This window comes from Pongo abelii, chromosome 17 (assembly GCF_028885655.2).
Source record: "Pongo abelii isolate AG06213 chromosome 17, NHGRI_mPonAbe1-v2.0_pri, whole genome shotgun sequence".
Taxonomy (NCBI): Eukaryota; Metazoa; Chordata; class Mammalia; order Primates; family Hominidae; genus Pongo; species Pongo abelii.
In genome coordinates, this window is record NC_072002.2 from 78,175,620 (window position 1) to 78,194,200 (window position 18,581).

Here is an 18,581-nt window from a genome sequence, read left to right on the forward strand (position 1 = left end):
TCCTTCCACCTTAGCCTCCCCAGTAGCTGGAACGATTCAAATTTTTTTGTAGGGATAGGGTCTTGCTATGTTGCCCAGGCTGGTCTCGAACTCCTGGGCTCAATCAATCCTCCTGCCATGGCCTCCCAAAGTACTGGGATTACAGGTGTGAGCCACCATGGCTGGCCTTAAATTTGTATTTTTTTATTTTTAATTTTAATTTTTTTTTTTTTAGATATTGGTTCTCGCTCTGTCACCCAGGTTGAAATGCAGTAGTACAATCACGGCTCACTGCAGCCTCAACCTCCCTGGCTCAAATGATCCTCCCACCTCAGCCTCCTGAGTAGCTTGGACTACAAGCATGTTCCACCATGCCTGGCTAATTTTTAAATTTTTTGTAGAGACAGGGTTTCGTTATGTTGCCCAGGCTGGTCTTGAACTCCTGGCCTCAAGTGATCTTCTTGCCTGGGCCTCCCAAAGTGCTGGGATTACAGGCATGAGCCACACTGTGGCTGGCCTGGTCTAAAATTTTGTCTTCCACGGTAGAAAGTCAATAAATAATTTCTAAATCTTAAAAAAAAAAAAAAAAAAAAAAGCAGTATAAACATGTTAGTTAAAATAAATGGCTACCTCTAGGGAGTAGGAATTGGGAATGGGAGAGATGAGGCAAAGGATTGATATTAGACTCTAAAACTGTGTGACATACTTCTTTGATAAAAATGTGCTGGAAATGGCTGGGTACAATGTCTCATGCCTATAATCTCAGCACCTAGGAGGCTGAGGAGGGAGGATCACTTGAGGTCAGGAGTTTGAAACCAGCCTGGGCGACATAGTGAGACCCCATCTCTACAAAAAAATTAAAAATTAGCTAGGTGTGGTGGCACATGCCTGTAGGCCCAGCTACTCAGGTGGCTGAGGCAGGAGGATTGCTCGAGCCTGAGAGTTTGAGGATGCAGTTAGCCATGATTGTACCACTGCACTCCAGCCTGGATGGCAGAGTGAGGCCCTGTCTCTATAGAGAAAAAATCTGGTAGAAATTTAAACTTTAAGAAAAGAAAGTGAGGGAAAAGATGAAGGAAAGAAGGAATATTTGCCTGGAGAATCTCAAGGTTATCAGAAACCAGCTAGGCACTCTACCCAATAAACATTGTTGATTGGTGAAAATGAGTGTGAGCTGAAGAGTAGAAAGAAAATCAGAAAAGCAGTAAACATTAGAGGTTCAAACTGGGACATGTAGGATACTGACCTTTGTTCTGTTTTCTTCGGCAAAGCCAGGTGTGTCTGTGTCTGGTGGGTAAGCAACTGTGATGTAGACATTATATGGCTTCACCTGCATTTCAAAACAACACGTGTACCTTCAGTAAACAAGACACACTGAGGTCCTACACTGCCAACCTGCACTGGCTGCCCTGATTCTCAAAAAGCGGTGAGAACAATGGGGTGATTCTGTAAGCGGGGAACTACACCAATTGCATTGAGAAACCCCTCTCCATGATGATTCCAGAATGAAGGCAAAAAGCTCACCCTAACCTGGACCCCAGAAAACAGCTGGCCCTAAAGTATGGCAAGTCACCTCCTTTGCAGTTGTCTTCCGCTCCTGCTGCCCAGGCAGAGGCCCTGGGAGCCGTTCGATGAGGAGGGCAGTGTTTTAAAAAGAGTCCAGTTCCCACATGCACTGCACAGCATCCAAGCCCTTTATCAAGGCAATGGGACCGGTCTGCCCCTCCTTTCTTCACCAGACTGTACATCTGTTTTTCCTTCAGACTGCTTCTGATACTCTTGTGTTGATTTCATCCACAAAATACACTGGGGTCATTAAAATCTGCTGCCCTATCCCTTTCTTGTGCCCTACTCCAAACCCAGTTCAGAACTGTCCCTGAGAAGTCTGCTTATTCCAGAGCTCCCTGTATAATCGGCCTCTGCACATTAGGAGGTCAAGAGTCACTTCCTCCTCCACTGAACCAACAGGAAGAACCACTGGGTAGAACTTCCAAGTCAGACCAGCCAAGTACCTCCCCTGTGGACAATCTCAGCCTGCATTCACATAGGGAAAGCCCTCTGCCTTATCTGAAACTCTGTGTGGCTCCTCTAAATCTGACACTTGGAGCAGGTTGTTACACTTGTGTGCCTCACCACCATGCCTGCACACTTTGCACTTCACGACCCCACTCATACACACACCCCCAACAATTCCAGCAGATTCTTCTGCTGTTGGCCAGGACACACCCTCCCACAGATGGCTCAGTCACAGCCCTGCTGCACATGCTTATCTTGCCCTGCTAATTAGCAACTCTAAGAGCAGTGGTTCATACCATGAAAATCTCTTTGCCATGATTTTTATTTGGTATTGGCTCACTTTTTTGTCCCTAGGAAAACACCTAAGGGATCTGGAAGTGGAAAGGCAGCTGATAGATCCGCCACTGCACATCTTCAGAAGGGTACCCTAGGCTGAAAATCAACAACACCACTGCCTAATGGGACGGCCTTTAAGAATAGCCCAGGGACCGGGCGCAGTGGCTCACGCCTGTAATCCCAACATTTTGGGAGGCTGAGGGGGGCGGATCACCTGAGGTCAGGAGTTCGAGACCAGCCTGGCCAACATGGTGAAACCCCGTCTTTAGTAAAAATACAAAAATTAGCTGGGTGTGGTGGCGGTTGCCTGTAATCCCAGCTACTCGGGAGGCTAAGGCAGGAGAATTGCTTGAGCCTGGGAGGCGGAGGTTGCAGTGAGTTGAGATCATGCCATTGTACTCCAGCCTGGGCGACAAGAGGGAGACTCCATCTCAAAAAACAAAAAAAAACAGTAGCCCAGAGTCTCATCTTATGCAGCCCTTTTTCTCCCTGGTTCCTTCAGTGGAGCACAGTTTTGAGGGCTTTAAGGGGAGCTTCAAGGGGAAGGAGAAGCACGCACAGGCCTGCAAGCAGAAGATCCAGGCCAGCCATCCTGGAAAGTGCAGTCGTGAAAGTGAGATGTCTTTGTGGGTTCCATTCCAGCACAATTAGGGTGTGGGACAGCCCATCCACTGGGCATCGCCAGGGCATGCAGCTTCACGGCCCAGCCATGCTCATAAATAGCTCTGGATCAGGGCCAGGCAGTGAGGCAGATGAGCCAGAAACTCGCTTCCACTTGTTTTTGAGATAGTGACTTATAAAAACCTTGTCTCCCCCAGCCTTGCCCTCTGCTGTGCATAGACCAGAGAAAAACACCACAAAAAAATCCAGCGAGTGGTCATTAGGCAGCCCACATAAAGACTGACACCGACTGCCCAGAAACTCACGTCTGCACTGCCCCTCTGCCTTCTCTCTGATGGTAAAGAAGGATGCTGGCTCCAAAGCTAATGGAAGACAGGATTTTAGAGCAGTGCTTCTCAAACTCAAGGTTACGGCTGCATTGCCAAATGTTAAAACAGAGCTTTTCAGAACAGCTTCCTCATGAGGTAGGAACACAGATTGCTGGGGTTGGGAGAAACCAGTCCAGTCGCTTCCTAGATTGGTATTCTCGCTATGCCGTCCAACCAAATGACCCTCCCAGTCTCTGGCTGTATACCTCCAGTGGCTAGTCACCTCACCATTTATATATTATTTTATTTATTCATGCAACAACGAGCACTTACTGAATTACTTCTACATGCCAGTATCGTTCTAAGAACAAAGCATAAGGTTAAGATTCCAGTTTCCTTAAACTCTTGGTCAAATAATTTGCTAAAATCTGAATATACTAAACCACATCTACACCTTCTTTTAATCTACTGATCTCATAACCCTGTCATAAACAAAAATGAGGGTAGTCTGGCTTTACTTGTTCTTATAAGACAATGCTAGCTCCCTGAGATCACCACTATTTCTAAGAATGGATGAGCCAGGTCCTCACTGAGTCCCCTGCTGCCCGGCCACTGGGGCTCCTCATCCCTGTTGCCTGACCATTCTCTGTGCCCGCACTCCGCCCCACACCCATCCTACTATTACTTCTTCCCTTCTCCCTGGCCTCAACCTCAAACAGAAAGACAAATGACCACTTGTTCAAGAACCGATTTGTGGGCCGGGTGCAGTGGTTCACATATGTAATCCCAGCACTTAGGGAGGCCAAGGCGGGCAGATCACCTGAGTTCAAGACCAGCCTGGCCAACATGGTGAAACCCCATCTCTACTAAAAATACAAAAATTAGCCGGGCATGGTGGTGGGCACCTGTAATCCCACCCACTTGGGAGGCTGAGCCAGGAGAATCGCTTGAACCAGGGAGGCAGAGGTTGCAGTGAACCGAGATCACACAACTGCACTCCAGCCTGGGCAACAGAGTGAGACTCCATCTCAAAAAAAAAAAAAAAAAAAGAACAGATTTGTTATTAAAATAATCCACATAGGATGTGCTGTTCCCCATTCCATCAAAACAAAGACAGGGGGCGCTGGAAAGAAGATCACAGCTGTTTACATGAAACTCCAGAATTTAAGCTTTAGCTTACTTTCAGACCACAGAAGGAAGCAATGGGAGGAGAGGGGCATGATCAAGGTAAGAAAAGCAGAAAAGGGAGCATCAGTTTTTATTTTATGGGCTTGGTCTCTGCTACCACATCTTTAGCTGTAACCCATCTTAGAAGTCTGCTTTCCAAAAGAGTAACTTTTAAAATCTTTACCTTTCTTCCTAAAAGACTAAGTAAAAAAAAAAGACCAAAAAATGCCAACAAAGCATTCTTTTAAAATTACTCATGGTACCCATAACAATGCCAGGGTCCTACCTTAGTTTGGGGGCAAAGGGAGGTAGACAGGGAGACTTCAAAGTTAATGAAACCAAAGAATTGTCAAAAATATTTAGAGGCCAGACACAGTGGCTCACACCTCCTGTAATCCCAGAACTTTGGGAGGCCAAGGCAGGTGGATCACCTGAGTCCAGGAGGTCAAGACCAGCCCAGGCAACATAGCGAGCGAGACCCCATGTCTACAAAAAATAAATAAATAAAAAATAAACAAAAAAACAGTGAGGCATGGTAGTACACACTTGTAGTCCCAGCTACTTGGGAGGCTGAGGTAGGAGGACTGCTTGGGTCCAGGAAGTGGAGGCTACAGTGAGCCAAGATCAAACCACTGCACTCCAGCCTCGGCAACAAAGCAAGACTGTCTCCAGAAAATAAAAATTTAAAAAAAAAAAAAAAAAAAGTATTTGGAGTTTGAGCAATTACATAAGATTGCATTGACAGAAAACACACCTACCTTGACCAAATTATCCAGGTTTCAGAAAAATGCTAATATAATTACTGTAGGGACATAATAATTGGTTTGATGCAAGTTCTACTACGAACAAACTAGATTTTGATGACTGCGTTTGTTTTCCCCAGAACCTATTTTTCATGGGATAAGTTCATTTTATTTTCTTTTTTTTAAGTGAGGGTATTTTCAATAGAGTCCAAATAAGGACAGAAGTCACACAGACTTGAGCGTGCAGGCTGGCTACTTGCAGTATGCAAATCACACTTGTCACAGAGATTGGGGGGCTCCGTCTGTACCAGCAATCCACTTTCTTTTTCCTCTTTTTTAGCATCTCTGTTCTACTTGAAGTGAAACCAGGCCACCCAGATAATATACTTCGCTCTAAATTAGTGAATGCTGACACAGCTCTGCAAAAAGCCCTAATGGGCAGATTCTTCATCCCGCAAACACCCCTTCACCTACAAGGATTCTAAAACCAAAGTAAAGGGCCGGGGCAACTAGCCAGGTGAAGCAACTAGCTGGACGCATCATCTGCTGCAAAAGGGCAGCAGACCTGGGGTCAAGGCTTGGATCGTGTTATGATTTCTGTCACTAAGTAACTATGTGACTTTGAGCAACACACTGAATTTATTGAAAACTGGGTTTTCCTCTCATAAGGTGGCATCACAACATCTCCCTCACATACTTTACAAAACTTTATAAAATGGTGGCTGGGTGTGCTGGCTCACACCTATAATCCCAGCACTTTGGGAGGCTAAAGCCAGAAGATTGTTTGAGCTTAGGCGTTTGAGAACAGCTTTGGCAACACAGTGAGACCCCTTCTCTACAAAAAATTTTAAAAATTAGCCAGGCGTGGTGGTGTGCACCTGTGGTCTTAGCTACTTGGGAGGCTGAGAAAGGAGGATCACTTGAGCCAAGGAGCTCAGGGCTGCAGTGAGCTATGATTGTGCCACTGCACCCCAGCCTGGGCAACAAAGAGAGATGCTGTCTCTAAAACAATAATAATAAAATAAAAATAAATAAAACAGTTATTCACAAGAGGACTTTTCAAAGTTAAAAACTTCAAAAGAAATATCAGTATTCTTGTTTGAAATTTCACAGCCATCAGTGTCCTATTGGCTAAGCATATTATAACGATATATTATTAAGAGTATTAGGCCAGTTGATAACAATAAAATCTGTGGCTGGTTCCTATGGTATGAGAATGGCATGGTCTATCAGTCCCTACGTGGCACATCAGGACTGTCGCTGTCCCAGCAACTCATCTGTACTGCAACACTCGTCCCACATCTAACCAATGTGGTGCTCTATCACACGCCATCAAGGTCTCTTATGGGGGTCTTCTAAACAGGGGTCAGCAAATTATGGCCTATGAGCCAGATCTGGCCCTCTGCCTGTTTTTTGTAAGTAAAGTTTTATTGAACACAGTGACAACTGTTCATTTACACATTGTCTAGTAAGGCTGCTTTCCTGCTATCATAGCCGACTTAAGTAGGTGTATTAGGCACCATTCAGCCTTTAAAACCTAACATATATACTGTCTGCCCTTTGGTGAAAGTTCTGTCAACCCCTGATCTAAATCATCAACCAGGATTCCCAAAAGCACACTCTTACTATAAGAGGGTTCGCCACAGTGAATACTCTTCTGGGCTCTTAACATTTTAGGCATCCACTGGGGGTCTTAGTTCACATCCCTTGCGGATAAGAGGGGACGACTGTACAGAGCAATAGAAAGAACTTTCCCTTGCCTTTTTCAGCATGTGATTTTTGGGTAGACACGTATGTGATGCTCTCTAAGCATTCCTGTGTGACAATAATGTGGAAGTCGGCTTCATGCAGCTGAGGTGTAAAGTTGCGCTCATCATGACAAACGCTATTTTGATGCAAATCCTAACTACATCCTTCTTCCACAAAATGTTCCATTAACTATGTAAATAAAAAGCATTCATTTTCCCAACAATTCTTTAAGATATAAAAATATAAATATTGGGAGAGTCAAATGATTGCTTTATTCCAACCCTCCCATTTTACAAATGAGGAAACTGAGAGCAAGTTAAATGACTTGTCTAAAAGTTAAAAATTAGCAGCTGATTCAAGCTCTTCCCTCAAACATGTACTAATTTCATGTATTATTCAGTCATAAGGACAATCTTTTTGTTAAAGAAACATCTCTATACAATAAAATATCTGGTTAACCTTACTCACATTCACACAGTATTAGACTAATAACACTATGAAGAGATGACTACTATTTCGTGTATTAAGTTAAACAAGCAAAAATCCCATTACCATTTTGCATCTGTCGTTAACTATAATCTTCATGCAATGAAAAATGTTAACTGCAAAACTCAGGGTTGAGCCAATTCTCTTTCACATTTAATGTCAAATCTAAAAATCTCGAATTTAATACAACAACACATGTAAAGAAGCTACAAAACTAAAGCGGAATGTATATTGCTGAGCGGAGAGGAATAAATACAAAAATGAATACAACTTTTACCTCCATCTGCAAAGCTTCTGCCAATCCCCTTATGGCAAACTTGGATGCAGAGTAGGCTGTGAAACCAAATAATCCCAACTGTCCTGCCTGGGAGGACACAAACACGATCCTGCCCACGCGGCGCTCCTTCATGGTGGTGATCACGGCCCGGCTGGGGTACACGCTGCCCAGGTAATTGATGCTCATTAACCTCTGCAGGGAACCAAGAGGCCACATGAGGTCAAAAGCCTCAAGGCTGTGCACATGGAGAATTTAGTCTGCTTTCTGGATATCAGTTCTTCAATGCAAGCTCAAGCGACTGGGAAGCTCAATAGGCTTGCTGAATGAATGAATGATGACATGATGATATAAATGAAATGTGATTTGAGACCTAGCATTTGAAGACTCAGGACCTACCATCTGAAGCCTGTTTCAGTCTAGTCTTGCATTCTGACCACGACAGCAGTTAATGTTTTTCCTGAAAACTGGTCAAAGTTAGTTTTCTCCTTATAAAAAGTATACTGCATGTTTGTGGGTAGCACTTTCTGAAAGACAGTTTTAGGAAAGAGGTTCCAAGTATTTGTAGCCCTATTAGTTCTAAGCCATAAGAAAAACACAAACAGAGTAGGAGAGTGATTAAAAGTTTTGGTTTCAAGCCTTGGCTCTCCCATTTATTGCCTATTTGATGACGAATAAGAAAGTCAGACATTCTACTTATTTTCTCGGCTGGAAACAAGGTTAACATGGGTATGACTGCATAGGGCTGCTGCAAGGATTAAAAGAGAAAACACAAGTTAAGCGCTAGCACAGCCCTGGACCTCAAGAACCACTGGCTCTCCCATTATGATGGGTAAGAGTACTAATAGTGTATTTTCTCCTTGTCTTGGAAGCTTTTAATTTTTATTTATTTTTTGCTTTTTTACTATTTTTTTTAGAGATGGGGTCTCACTCTGTCACCCAGGCTGAAGTGCAATGTGCAACCTTGGCTTACTGCAGTCTCAATCTCCTGGGCTCAAGCAATCCTCCTGCCTCAGCCTTGAGGACCTGGGACTACAGGCACATGCCACCACGCCCAGCTAATTTTTGTATTTTTTGTAGCGACAGGGTCCTTTTATTTTGCCTAGGCTGGTCTTGAACTCCTGGGCTCCAGCAATACTCCTGCCTTGACCTCCCAAAAGTGATGGGATTACAGGCATGAGCCACTGTGCCTAGCCCCAGCTCTTAAAAACCTTAAATTTTAACTTGAAAATTTAATAATACTTGCATTAAAATGTTTCAAATATTGAAATATTTGTAAAAATATTAGATCATCATGTAAATAAAAACTAAATACCTCAATTGTGGAACTTGAGATCAATCATAATTTTTTTTCATATTATCAACAGAACATGAACATATAATCATAATATCTTAAGTCAAGAGAATATTAGATTTTTTTATTGTTGTTTGTTTGTATTTGTTTGAAATGGAGTTTTGCTCTTGTCACCCAGGCTGCAGTACAGTGGTGTGATCTTGGCTCACTGCAACATCTGCCTCCTGGGTTCAAGCGATTCTCCTGCCTCAGCCTCCCGAGTAGCTGGGATTACAGGCACCAGTCACCACGCCTAGCTAATTTTTTGTATTTTTAGTAGAGACAGGGTTTCGCCATGTTGAGCAGGCTGGTCTCGAACTCCTGACCTCAAGTGATCTGCCTACCTCGGCCTCCCAAAGTGTTGGGATTACAGACGTGAGCCACTGCACCTGGCCTAAATAATTTTTTTACGTGATGACCAGAAACACTGGGAGTGACAGGGAAAAATATCTATGCTATTTAAGTTTAAAAAGGAGAAGCTAGAGTGTATATATGCTGTAACTGTAATTACTTCAAAGGTTAAGCAAAAGTACACAGGCTCAGAAGGAAGACCAAGGAAATACAGAAGATCATAAGTGACTGAGTTAGGATGCTGGGATTCTCTTTTTTTTCCAAAAGTGTGTTTTCGTAACATAATATTGTTTTGATAATAAAAATGTTCTAAGCCGGGCACGGTGGCTCATGCCTATAATCCCAGCACTTTGGGAGGCCAAGGTAGGTGGACTACCTGAGGTCAGGAGTTCGAGACCAGCCTGGCCAACATGGTGAAAACCCGTCTCTACTAAAAATACAAAAAAAAAAAAAAAAATTAGCCAGGCATAGTCGTGGGCACCTGTAATCCTAGCTACTCGGGAGGCTGAGGCAGGAGAACTGCTTGAGCCTGGGAAGTGAAGGCTGCAGTGACCCAAGATTGAGCCACTGCACTCCAGCCTGGGTGACAGAGTGAGACTCTGTCTCCAAAAAAAAAAAAAAAGTTCTAAAAGAACATCTGAAAAAGACGGCACACTGAATGCATGTGTTTACTTCGGCTCCCTTTAGAAACCTCACTAAAATCTCCGTGAAGAGATTTTTTTTAAGGCAAGAACACACAAGAACAAAGAAAATAAGAATAAAAATAACAGCAATAACCTTTTGGAAGCTGAAGAACAGATTGACGAGGGATAACTAACTTAGCAGACCACAAAAAACTAAATGCTAAGCGAGGAGTGGAGAAACTAAAAAGCCAGATTCTACCACAGAACCCCAAAAGGCTCCAGCTGTAAGAGTCTCTGGGGTGGAGGGAAGGGTGGGCTGGCATGGGGCTGAGACAGGAGTAGGGATCAAGAGTCTATTTAATAAGCAGTCAGCTAGAAACAGCCCAAATGGCCTTCAATGATGAATAGCTAAACAGAATGTGGTTGATCCATACAAAGGAATATTACCACCCTATAAAAAGGAATGAGGCACCCATATATGCTACATGTGGATGAGCCTCAAAAACTGATGCTAAGAGAAAGAGATCAGACACAGAAGTGCACATATCATGATTCCAATCATACGAAATTACCAGAGACAGAATACAGATGGGTGGTTGTCAGAGACTGGGTGTGGGGGTGAGCAGGGATGGGGAGCACCTGCCTACCAGGTGAGGGCTACCCTTTGGGTGATGCATATGTTTCGGAACTAGGTGGAGGTGGTGGCTGCACCGCATTGTGAATATGCTAAATCCCTCTGCATGGCTCACTTTAAAAACAGTTAATTTTATGTTATATGAATTTCACTTCAAATTAAAAAAATAATGTAGGACAATGAAAAAAAAAAAGGCAGTTAGATCTTAGATGTCTTTCCCCTCTCCACAGGGTACATCTGTACCCCTCTTCCAGCCTGGCAGGAGACTGGAGGTTCTGTTTCTAGGGACACTAAGTCTAGATAAAGAGAGAGGTTTAAGGGAAAGTGTGTCTAGATGGCGCACACGGAGACACCAACACACTCCCCAGCTTCATCCTCACAGGAGGCTGGAGGACACTCCTCAGGGCTTCTGACCAACCCAAGAGAAAAGATTTACAGATAATGACATTGAAACTACGTCCACAGATATGACCACAAAATCACCCTTTCGTCAAACAGGTCCACAAACAAGCACAGAAGTCCTAATCACCTTGTTAGTGCCTGATTCTGAAATGCGAAAACACAGCCAAGGGCCTCCAGACTTCTAGTGAAGTCTCTCACACCAAAGACAGAGCCACTGGCCTCTAAGAGAAAGTAAACACACATTCAAAGCAGAGACAATGAAGGACAAAAGAATACCTAAAAAGAATTCTCCTTAACATCTACAGGGAGATAAGAGGGAGACAGCACCAAGAAACCACAAAGAAAACCACTGAAAAGGAAAATTAAGGGAAGAGTATTGGGATTCCCCAAGACCACGCCCAGGCTGATGATTCACTAAAAGGTCTAAGTTCTCAGCAGATGGTCCTACTCAGGACTAAGACTTATTACAGGGAAAGGATGCAAAGCAAAATCAGCAAAGGGAAAAGTCACAGGGAGAAAAGTCCAGAAGAAACCAGGTGCAAGTTCCAACAGTCCTTGCCTGGTGCAGTCACACAGGACGTGCTTAATTCTCGCTCATGCCAAAGTACTGTGTACAGGCATTTCATTTTATTTCATTTTTTTTTTGAGACGAAGTCTCGCTCTGTTGCACAGGCTGGAGTGCAGGGGCGTGACCTCAGCTCACTGCAACCTCCACCTCCCAGGTTCAAGCAATTCTCCTGCCTCAGCCTCCCAAGTAGCTAGGACTACAGGTGCCCGCCACCACATCCGGCTAATTTTTGTATTTTTAGTAGACACGGGGTGTCACCATGTTGGCCAGGCTGGTCTTGAACTCCTGACCTCAAATGATCCACCCACCTTGGCCACCCAAAGTGCTGGGATTATAGGCGTGAGCCTCCGTGCCCAGCCTGTGTACAGGCATTTTACTTGCATGTCAACTTTAATAAAAACTGAAAATAATAAAGCAAACGTATAACTGAGATAGAATTCATTTTAAATAAAAATCATTTCCTATCATTAGAAAATGCATCAACTGTGGTACAGGTTGAGTGTCCCTTATCCAAAATGCTTGGAACAAGAAGTGTTTTGGATTTGGGGTTTTTCTGGATTTTGGAATATTGTATTGTACTTATTGGTTCAGCATCCCTAATCTGAAAATCTGAAATCCAAAATGCTCTAAGAGGCATTTCCTTGAGCATTATGTTGGCACTCAAACAGTTTCAGATTTTAAGCTGGGCGCAGTGGCACACACCTGTAAGCCCAGCACTTTGGGAGGCCAAGGCAGATGGATCACAAGGTCAGGAGTTCCAGACCAGCCTGGCTAACATGGTGAAATCCCGTCTCTACTAAAAATACAAAAATTAGCTGAGCGCAGTGGTGGGCGCTTGTAGTCCCAGCTACTCGGGAGGCCGAGGCACGAGAATCGCTTGAGCCCAGGAGGCAGAGGTTGCAGTAGCCGAGATTGCGCCACTGTACTCCAGTCTCAGCGACAGAGCAAGACTCTGTCTCAAAAAAAAGAAAGAAAAAGATTGTTGATGCAATGGCAACTAAAAAACGTTTTCCATTTTAAAAATATTTCAGGCCGGGCCTGGTGGCTCATGCCTGTACTCCCAGCACTTTGGGAGGCAGAGATGGGCCAGTCACCTGAGGTCAGGAGTTTGAGACCAGCCGAGCCAACGTGGCGAAACCCATCTCTACTAAAATAAAAAAAATTAGCTGGGTGTGGTGATATGTGCCTGTAATCCCAGCTACTAGGGAGGCTGAAGCAGGAGAATCACTTGAACTTGAGAGGTGGAGGCTGCAGTGAGCTGAGATCACGCCACTGCACTCCAGCCTGGGCAACAGAGTGAGACTCATCTCAAAAAAAGAAAAAAAAAATTTCAAATCTAATGTTCATTTCTTTGGTGCTGAAATAAATTACCACAAGAAGTTCCTTGGTAAACCTGATTAAAAATGTAAACATCAATAAGATGCAGTATCTTTTTATCTTGATTTGAGAACTCTAGTGAGTCTGTCCTTCCACTTTTTTGGTTTCTCCTTGTTAATAATACTGATGTTTGATATGAACATCCGGCATCTCTTAGGTTACAAAGTGTTCTCTTGAAAATATGACCTCAGTGAATTGCTACAGTAATCTGTGTCAGATGAGAAGGTCCATTCCCATTTGAGCTGGTTTTCTCAGCTGTAAAATGTCTAAACTCTTAAGGTTCAATGGTCATGACACTGGGACGAAAACCTTGTTCAGCTTCACCTTGTTCAGCCTTCCTCTAGAGTCTTCTAAAGCTTCCGTGGACATCTGAATGCATTCATCTAATTGATTCTTAAAGCTTTTACCCGTGGCTTGCTCTGCTTTTAGTATATGTGCTACTGCAGTGAGCAAACATTTTTACTTACTTCAAAGGTACTAACTTCAAGATCTTCAAACTTTCCTGACACTGCCATTCCTGCACAATTTACCAGCATGTCCACTGGACCCAGTTTCTCCTGTGCCTAGAAAAATGTAGCAGAGTAGGCATTAGGAAACAGAGAAGAAAAACCACTCAGCAGCAAATCCATGCTGATAAATAAAATTTACAAAACTATTAAACCTATAGAGAAGTTGTGTCCATTCCAAGCCACACAGCAAAATGGCAAGAACAAATCAAAAGTCAAGCACATTGGTGAATTCCAATTAGCACAACCTCTTACTTGTTTTATGACATTCTCTACTTGGTTATAGTCTTGAGATACATCAACTGATATGCAAAGCACCACCTGTTAAAAAAGAAAAAAAGTGATCAAAGTTTTGCAGGTACCAAACTATTTCTTAAAGATATTTTTTAAAGAAAAGACAATTCATTGAATACAGAAGGAAGCCAATATTGAATGAACAGATTTCAGTGTTTGCTGATGACGCAATTAGCAGAATCTAATTTTCTTGGCAGCTTTTGGAGTTAAAACTCTGAGGAATCTTTTTAAAAATATATAAATGCTCCTCTTGAAATGCCACTAATCTATAGTGACAGAAGGCAGATCAGGGGTTGCCCACAGCCAGGCATGGAGGATGGAAGGAACTGTGAAAGGGCACAGGCCGACCCTGGGGAGTGATGGAAATATCCCATATCAGGGCCTCAGTGCTGATTCCTTTCAAGAAGGAATCTTGTCCAAATGATCAAAATTCCTAAGAAAAGGAAACAGCCCTCTTTGCAAATATAACCTGCAGCATTCTAGTCTAGAGGGGTTGCCCTTGGTTGTAATGTATACCTAGAGTGGATTTTATCCCAACAACCTCAGATAGAAAACATTGTTTTAAAGGTAGTAGTAATCAGCCAGGCGCGGTGGCTCACACCTATAATCCCAGCACTTTGGGAGGCCGAGGCAGGTAGATCATTTGAGGTCAGGAGTTTGAGACCAGCCTGGCCAACATGGTGAAACCCTGTCTCCCCTAAAACTACAAAAAATTAGCCTGGCGTGGTGGTGGGCACCTATAATCCCAGCTACTCAGGAGACTGAGGCAGGAGAATTGCTTGAACCTGGGAGATAGAGGCTGCAGTCAGCTGAGATCATGCCACTGCACTCCAGCATGGGCAACAGAGTGAGACTCCGTCTCAAAAAAAAAAAAAAGGCAGTAGTAATCACATGATTAATTTTAAAACAAGCCTTTTCATACAGTATTAGATCAGTTACTATTAATAAAATCTATGCCACAGACAAATGAAATCTCAAAACAAAAAAATGTTAACAAGTCACACACACACACACAAAAGGTCCCTAGAAGCCTGGCAGGGCAGAAGAAGGATCAAGCTCATTCTCGCCTGCCCCAGCACTATCTCCCTTCCTTGATGTGAAAGGTAAGTTTTCTACCTGACCTAAAGTCCTTTGGTAGATGAAGAGGTAGAAGGTGTCATGATGAGGAAGCCCAGAGCAGAGAGTGTTGGCAGCAGGCAAGACTGGCCTTGGCCCTGAACACTGACTCCATGACTTCACACCATACTCCTTCCTCTATCAGATATTACAGGAATACGGGAAAAAACAGGGCAATTTACAGAGCTGGTGTTTTTCCAATGCTTGTGGGCTTCAGAGAAGGGGGTAAAGACCACAGTCCTAGAGAAAAACTCACATGTGCATAAGATGTACACAAGGATTTTTACTTGCAGCACAGACTGCAATTGCAAAAATAAAAATACAAAATAAAATAAAAAGAATGGAAATAGCTCAATAGCAGGGACCTGACGGAATAAGCTCTGGTGTACTTCAATCCTAGGCTGCAGCAATTTAAGGCAAATTTACTTAATGCACGTGGAAAGATCTCTAACATTCTGGAGGGGAAAAAGTCAATGAATACCACAGTGAAATACTATTCAAAACTCATCAGAAAGGCAAAAAGTAAAAAGTCTGTCAATACCAAGTATTGGCAGGGATGTGGCACAACAGGAACCGCATTCCTACTTGTGGGAGCTTAACCACTTTGGTGAGGTTGAAGAACTGCATACACTACAGCTCTGCAACTCCATTTCTGGGTATGCACCATTCTTGCACATGTGCACAAAGAGAATAGTGAAAGCTTTTCTAATAGTAAAAAACAAAACACACTAACAAAAATACTGGGAACAACCTAAATATCCACCAATTGCTGAACTGATGAACAAAATGGAGTCTACACATACAATAGAATACTACGTAGCAGTAAAAAAAAAAAAATTATTCCAACTTTATGCAGCAACATAAATGAATTTTTAAAATTATATATATATACATACATATATACGTGTATATATATACATATATGTATGTGTATATATATACACGTATATATGTATGTGTATATGTGTATATACACATACATATATGTATGTGTGTGTGTGTGTATATATATATATATATATTTTTTTTTTTTTTTGAGATGGAGTCTCCCTCTGTCACCCAGGCTGGAGTATAGCGGTGCAATCTCTGCTCACCTCAAGCTTTGCCTCCCAGATCCAAGCGATTCTCCTGCCTCAGCCTCCCTCCTGAGTAGCTGGGATTACAGGTGCAGCTAACTTTTTATATTTTTAGTAGAGACAGGGTTTCACCACGTTGTCCAGGCTGAACTCAAACACCTAACTTCAAGTGATTCGCCCGTCTCGGCCTCTCAAAATGTTGGGATTACAGGCATGAGCCACTGTGCCTGGCCTAAAAAATAATATTGTGTGGTCTGGGCATGGTGGCTCACACCTGTAATCCCAGCACTTTCGGAGGCTGAGGTGGGCGGATCACAAGGTTGGGAGTTCGAGACCAGCCTGACCAACATAGTGAAACCCTGTCTCTACTAAAAATACAAAAATTAGCCGGGAATAGTGATGCGCGCCTGTAATCCCAGCTACTCAGGAAGCTGAGGCTTGAACCCAGGAGGCAGAGGTTGCAGTGAGCTGAGACTGTGCCACTGCACTCCAGCCTGGGTGACAGAGCGGGACTCCATCTCAAAAATAAATAAATAAATAAATAAATAATAATAATATTGAGTGAAGAAATCAAGTTGCATAAGAAGCATAAAGAAGGAAGTTATACAAATCTATAGAGAAAGAAAGTAGATGAGTGCCTAGCTGAGAAGAGGCTGGGAGGAAATGGCAAGTGACTGCTAATACAGATGGAGATTCTTCATGGGGTGAGGAAAACATTCTAAAATTGATTCTGATGATAGTTGCACAACTCTATGACTATATTAAAAATCATTGAATTATATACTTTAAATGGGTCAACTGTATGGTATATAAATTATATCTCATAAAGCTGTTAAAAAATAAGAATGATATAATAAAAGAAGTAGAACTAAATATATTGGCTAGGCACAGTGGCTCACGCCTGTAACCTCAGCACTTTGGGAGGCCAAGGCAGGCAGATCACCTGAGGTCAGGAGTTTGAGACTAGCCTGACAAACATGGTAAAACCCCGTCTCTACTAAAAATTCAAAAAAAATTAGTCAGGTGTGGTGGCGCACACCTGTAATCCCAGCTACTCAGGAGGCTGAGGCAGGAGAATCGCTTGAACCCGAGAGGCGGAGGTTGCAGTGAGCCAAGATGGCACCACTGCACTCCAGCCTGGGTGACAGAGAGAGACTCTGTCTCAGGAAAAAAAAAAAAAAGAAATAAACAATATATTATTATTTAGAGTTATGTGCATATATGGTAAAATTAAAAAGAAAAAGAGGCAGGGCGCAGTGGCTCACTCCTATAATACCAGCACTTTGGGAGGCAGAGGCAGGCGAATTGCTTGAGCCCAGGAGTTGAAGACCAGCCTGGGCAAGATGGCGAAAGCCCATCTCTACCAAAAATACAAAAATTAGCCATGCATGATGGCATGTGCCTATAATCCCAGCTACTAGGGAGGCTGAGGTGGGAGGATTGCTTGAGCCTGGGAGGTCGAGGCTGCAGTGAGCTGAGATCGCACCCCTGCACTCCAGCCTGGATGACAGAGTGAGACACTGTCTCAAAAAAAAAAGGAAAGAAAGAAAGAAAAAAGAAAAGAAAAGAAAAACAAAGAAAGGATCAACACAAAAAATCGGGTTGGCGTTTGACCCTCTAAGAAGAAGAAAAGAGGGACAAGGCTGCTGTGGGGCATAGAGGGGAGGCTTCAGAGACCCTGATCATTTCTGCTTCTTAGGCTAGGTGATGGGTGTGTGATTATTAATTTATTATGTTTTATACTGAAATATAAATAGCATTTTATTCATCAAAAATTCCATAACCAAATAAATTTTAAATATTCCTTTCCTCTTAAGCATTTGTATAAAGTTCATTTAAATAAATAATTAAAATGAAATTATTTGCCAGTAAAACATTCTGTTATTTGACCATTTGTAGATATGAATGTGTGTGGGAGTCTATTCATTTTGTGTGTGTGTGATATTCTGAGTTACTAGACAATTCAAACAATTCCACCTTTTAAAAAACAGTACAATATGTTTTTAATTGGGAAAATCATATATGCTTTCAATTAACTATTCACAGTTGAAGTAACCCTGTTTTTCCTTTATACAACTGTGCTGAGTTATACAGGAAATGCATTCTGAAGACAGAGATTTACCTGTTTATCATTAATAGAGTGCATTTCAATTTCTTTCTTTGCCTGCAGCAGCTTATCCTGAAAGCAATACAGAACAATTAGTCCTGGTGATTGTCTATATGCATGTCTGTTTATTGCAAAGGAGAGAAAAAAAGCAATTATTTCTATATGTATATATTAAATTCCAGAAAACACACAAAACAGTAACTATACCTACATTGCATAGACAGACTGGGCCACAGCCTATAAAAGAAAGAAGTTGTGAAGTACGTTAAGCTATGAATAAGTGATAAAAAGTTTGAAAATTAATTAGAGAAAGATAATAGAAAAAACAGATAAACCTCAAAATCCCAGTTAACAGTACTAATTGCTGAGGCTGACTCTACAGTTCTAATGAATGTCTTATTATTTAGTTGTGATATAAGACAAGAACAACTCTATTAATATGCACTGCTCCCCAAAGTTGAGGGTATGTGTGACTCCCTGTCAACAGTGCTTTTTGTCCAATATTTTCTTCTTCT

The 18,581-nt window shown here is 42.6% G+C and overlaps 1 protein-coding gene across 1 annotated transcript in view; it reads right to left on the reverse strand.

Moving 5' to 3' along the window:
* The window catches only part of KDSR (3-ketodihydrosphingosine reductase), a 40,885-nt gene that overhangs the window by 15,424 nt on the left and 6,880 nt on the right, over positions 1 to 18,581 (reverse strand). The window contains exons 3-7 of the mRNA XM_024235861.3: positions 18,082 to 18,138; positions 13,729 to 13,794; positions 13,435 to 13,530; positions 7,683 to 7,874; positions 1,226 to 1,309 (exon numbers count right to left, since the gene is read on the reverse strand). Coding sequence (XP_024091629.1) covers positions 1,226 to 1,309; positions 7,683 to 7,874; positions 13,435 to 13,530; positions 13,729 to 13,794; positions 18,082 to 18,138 — 495 coding nt within the window. The remainder of the gene's footprint in view (positions 1 to 1,225; positions 1,310 to 7,682; positions 7,875 to 13,434; positions 13,531 to 13,728; positions 13,795 to 18,081; positions 18,139 to 18,581) is intronic.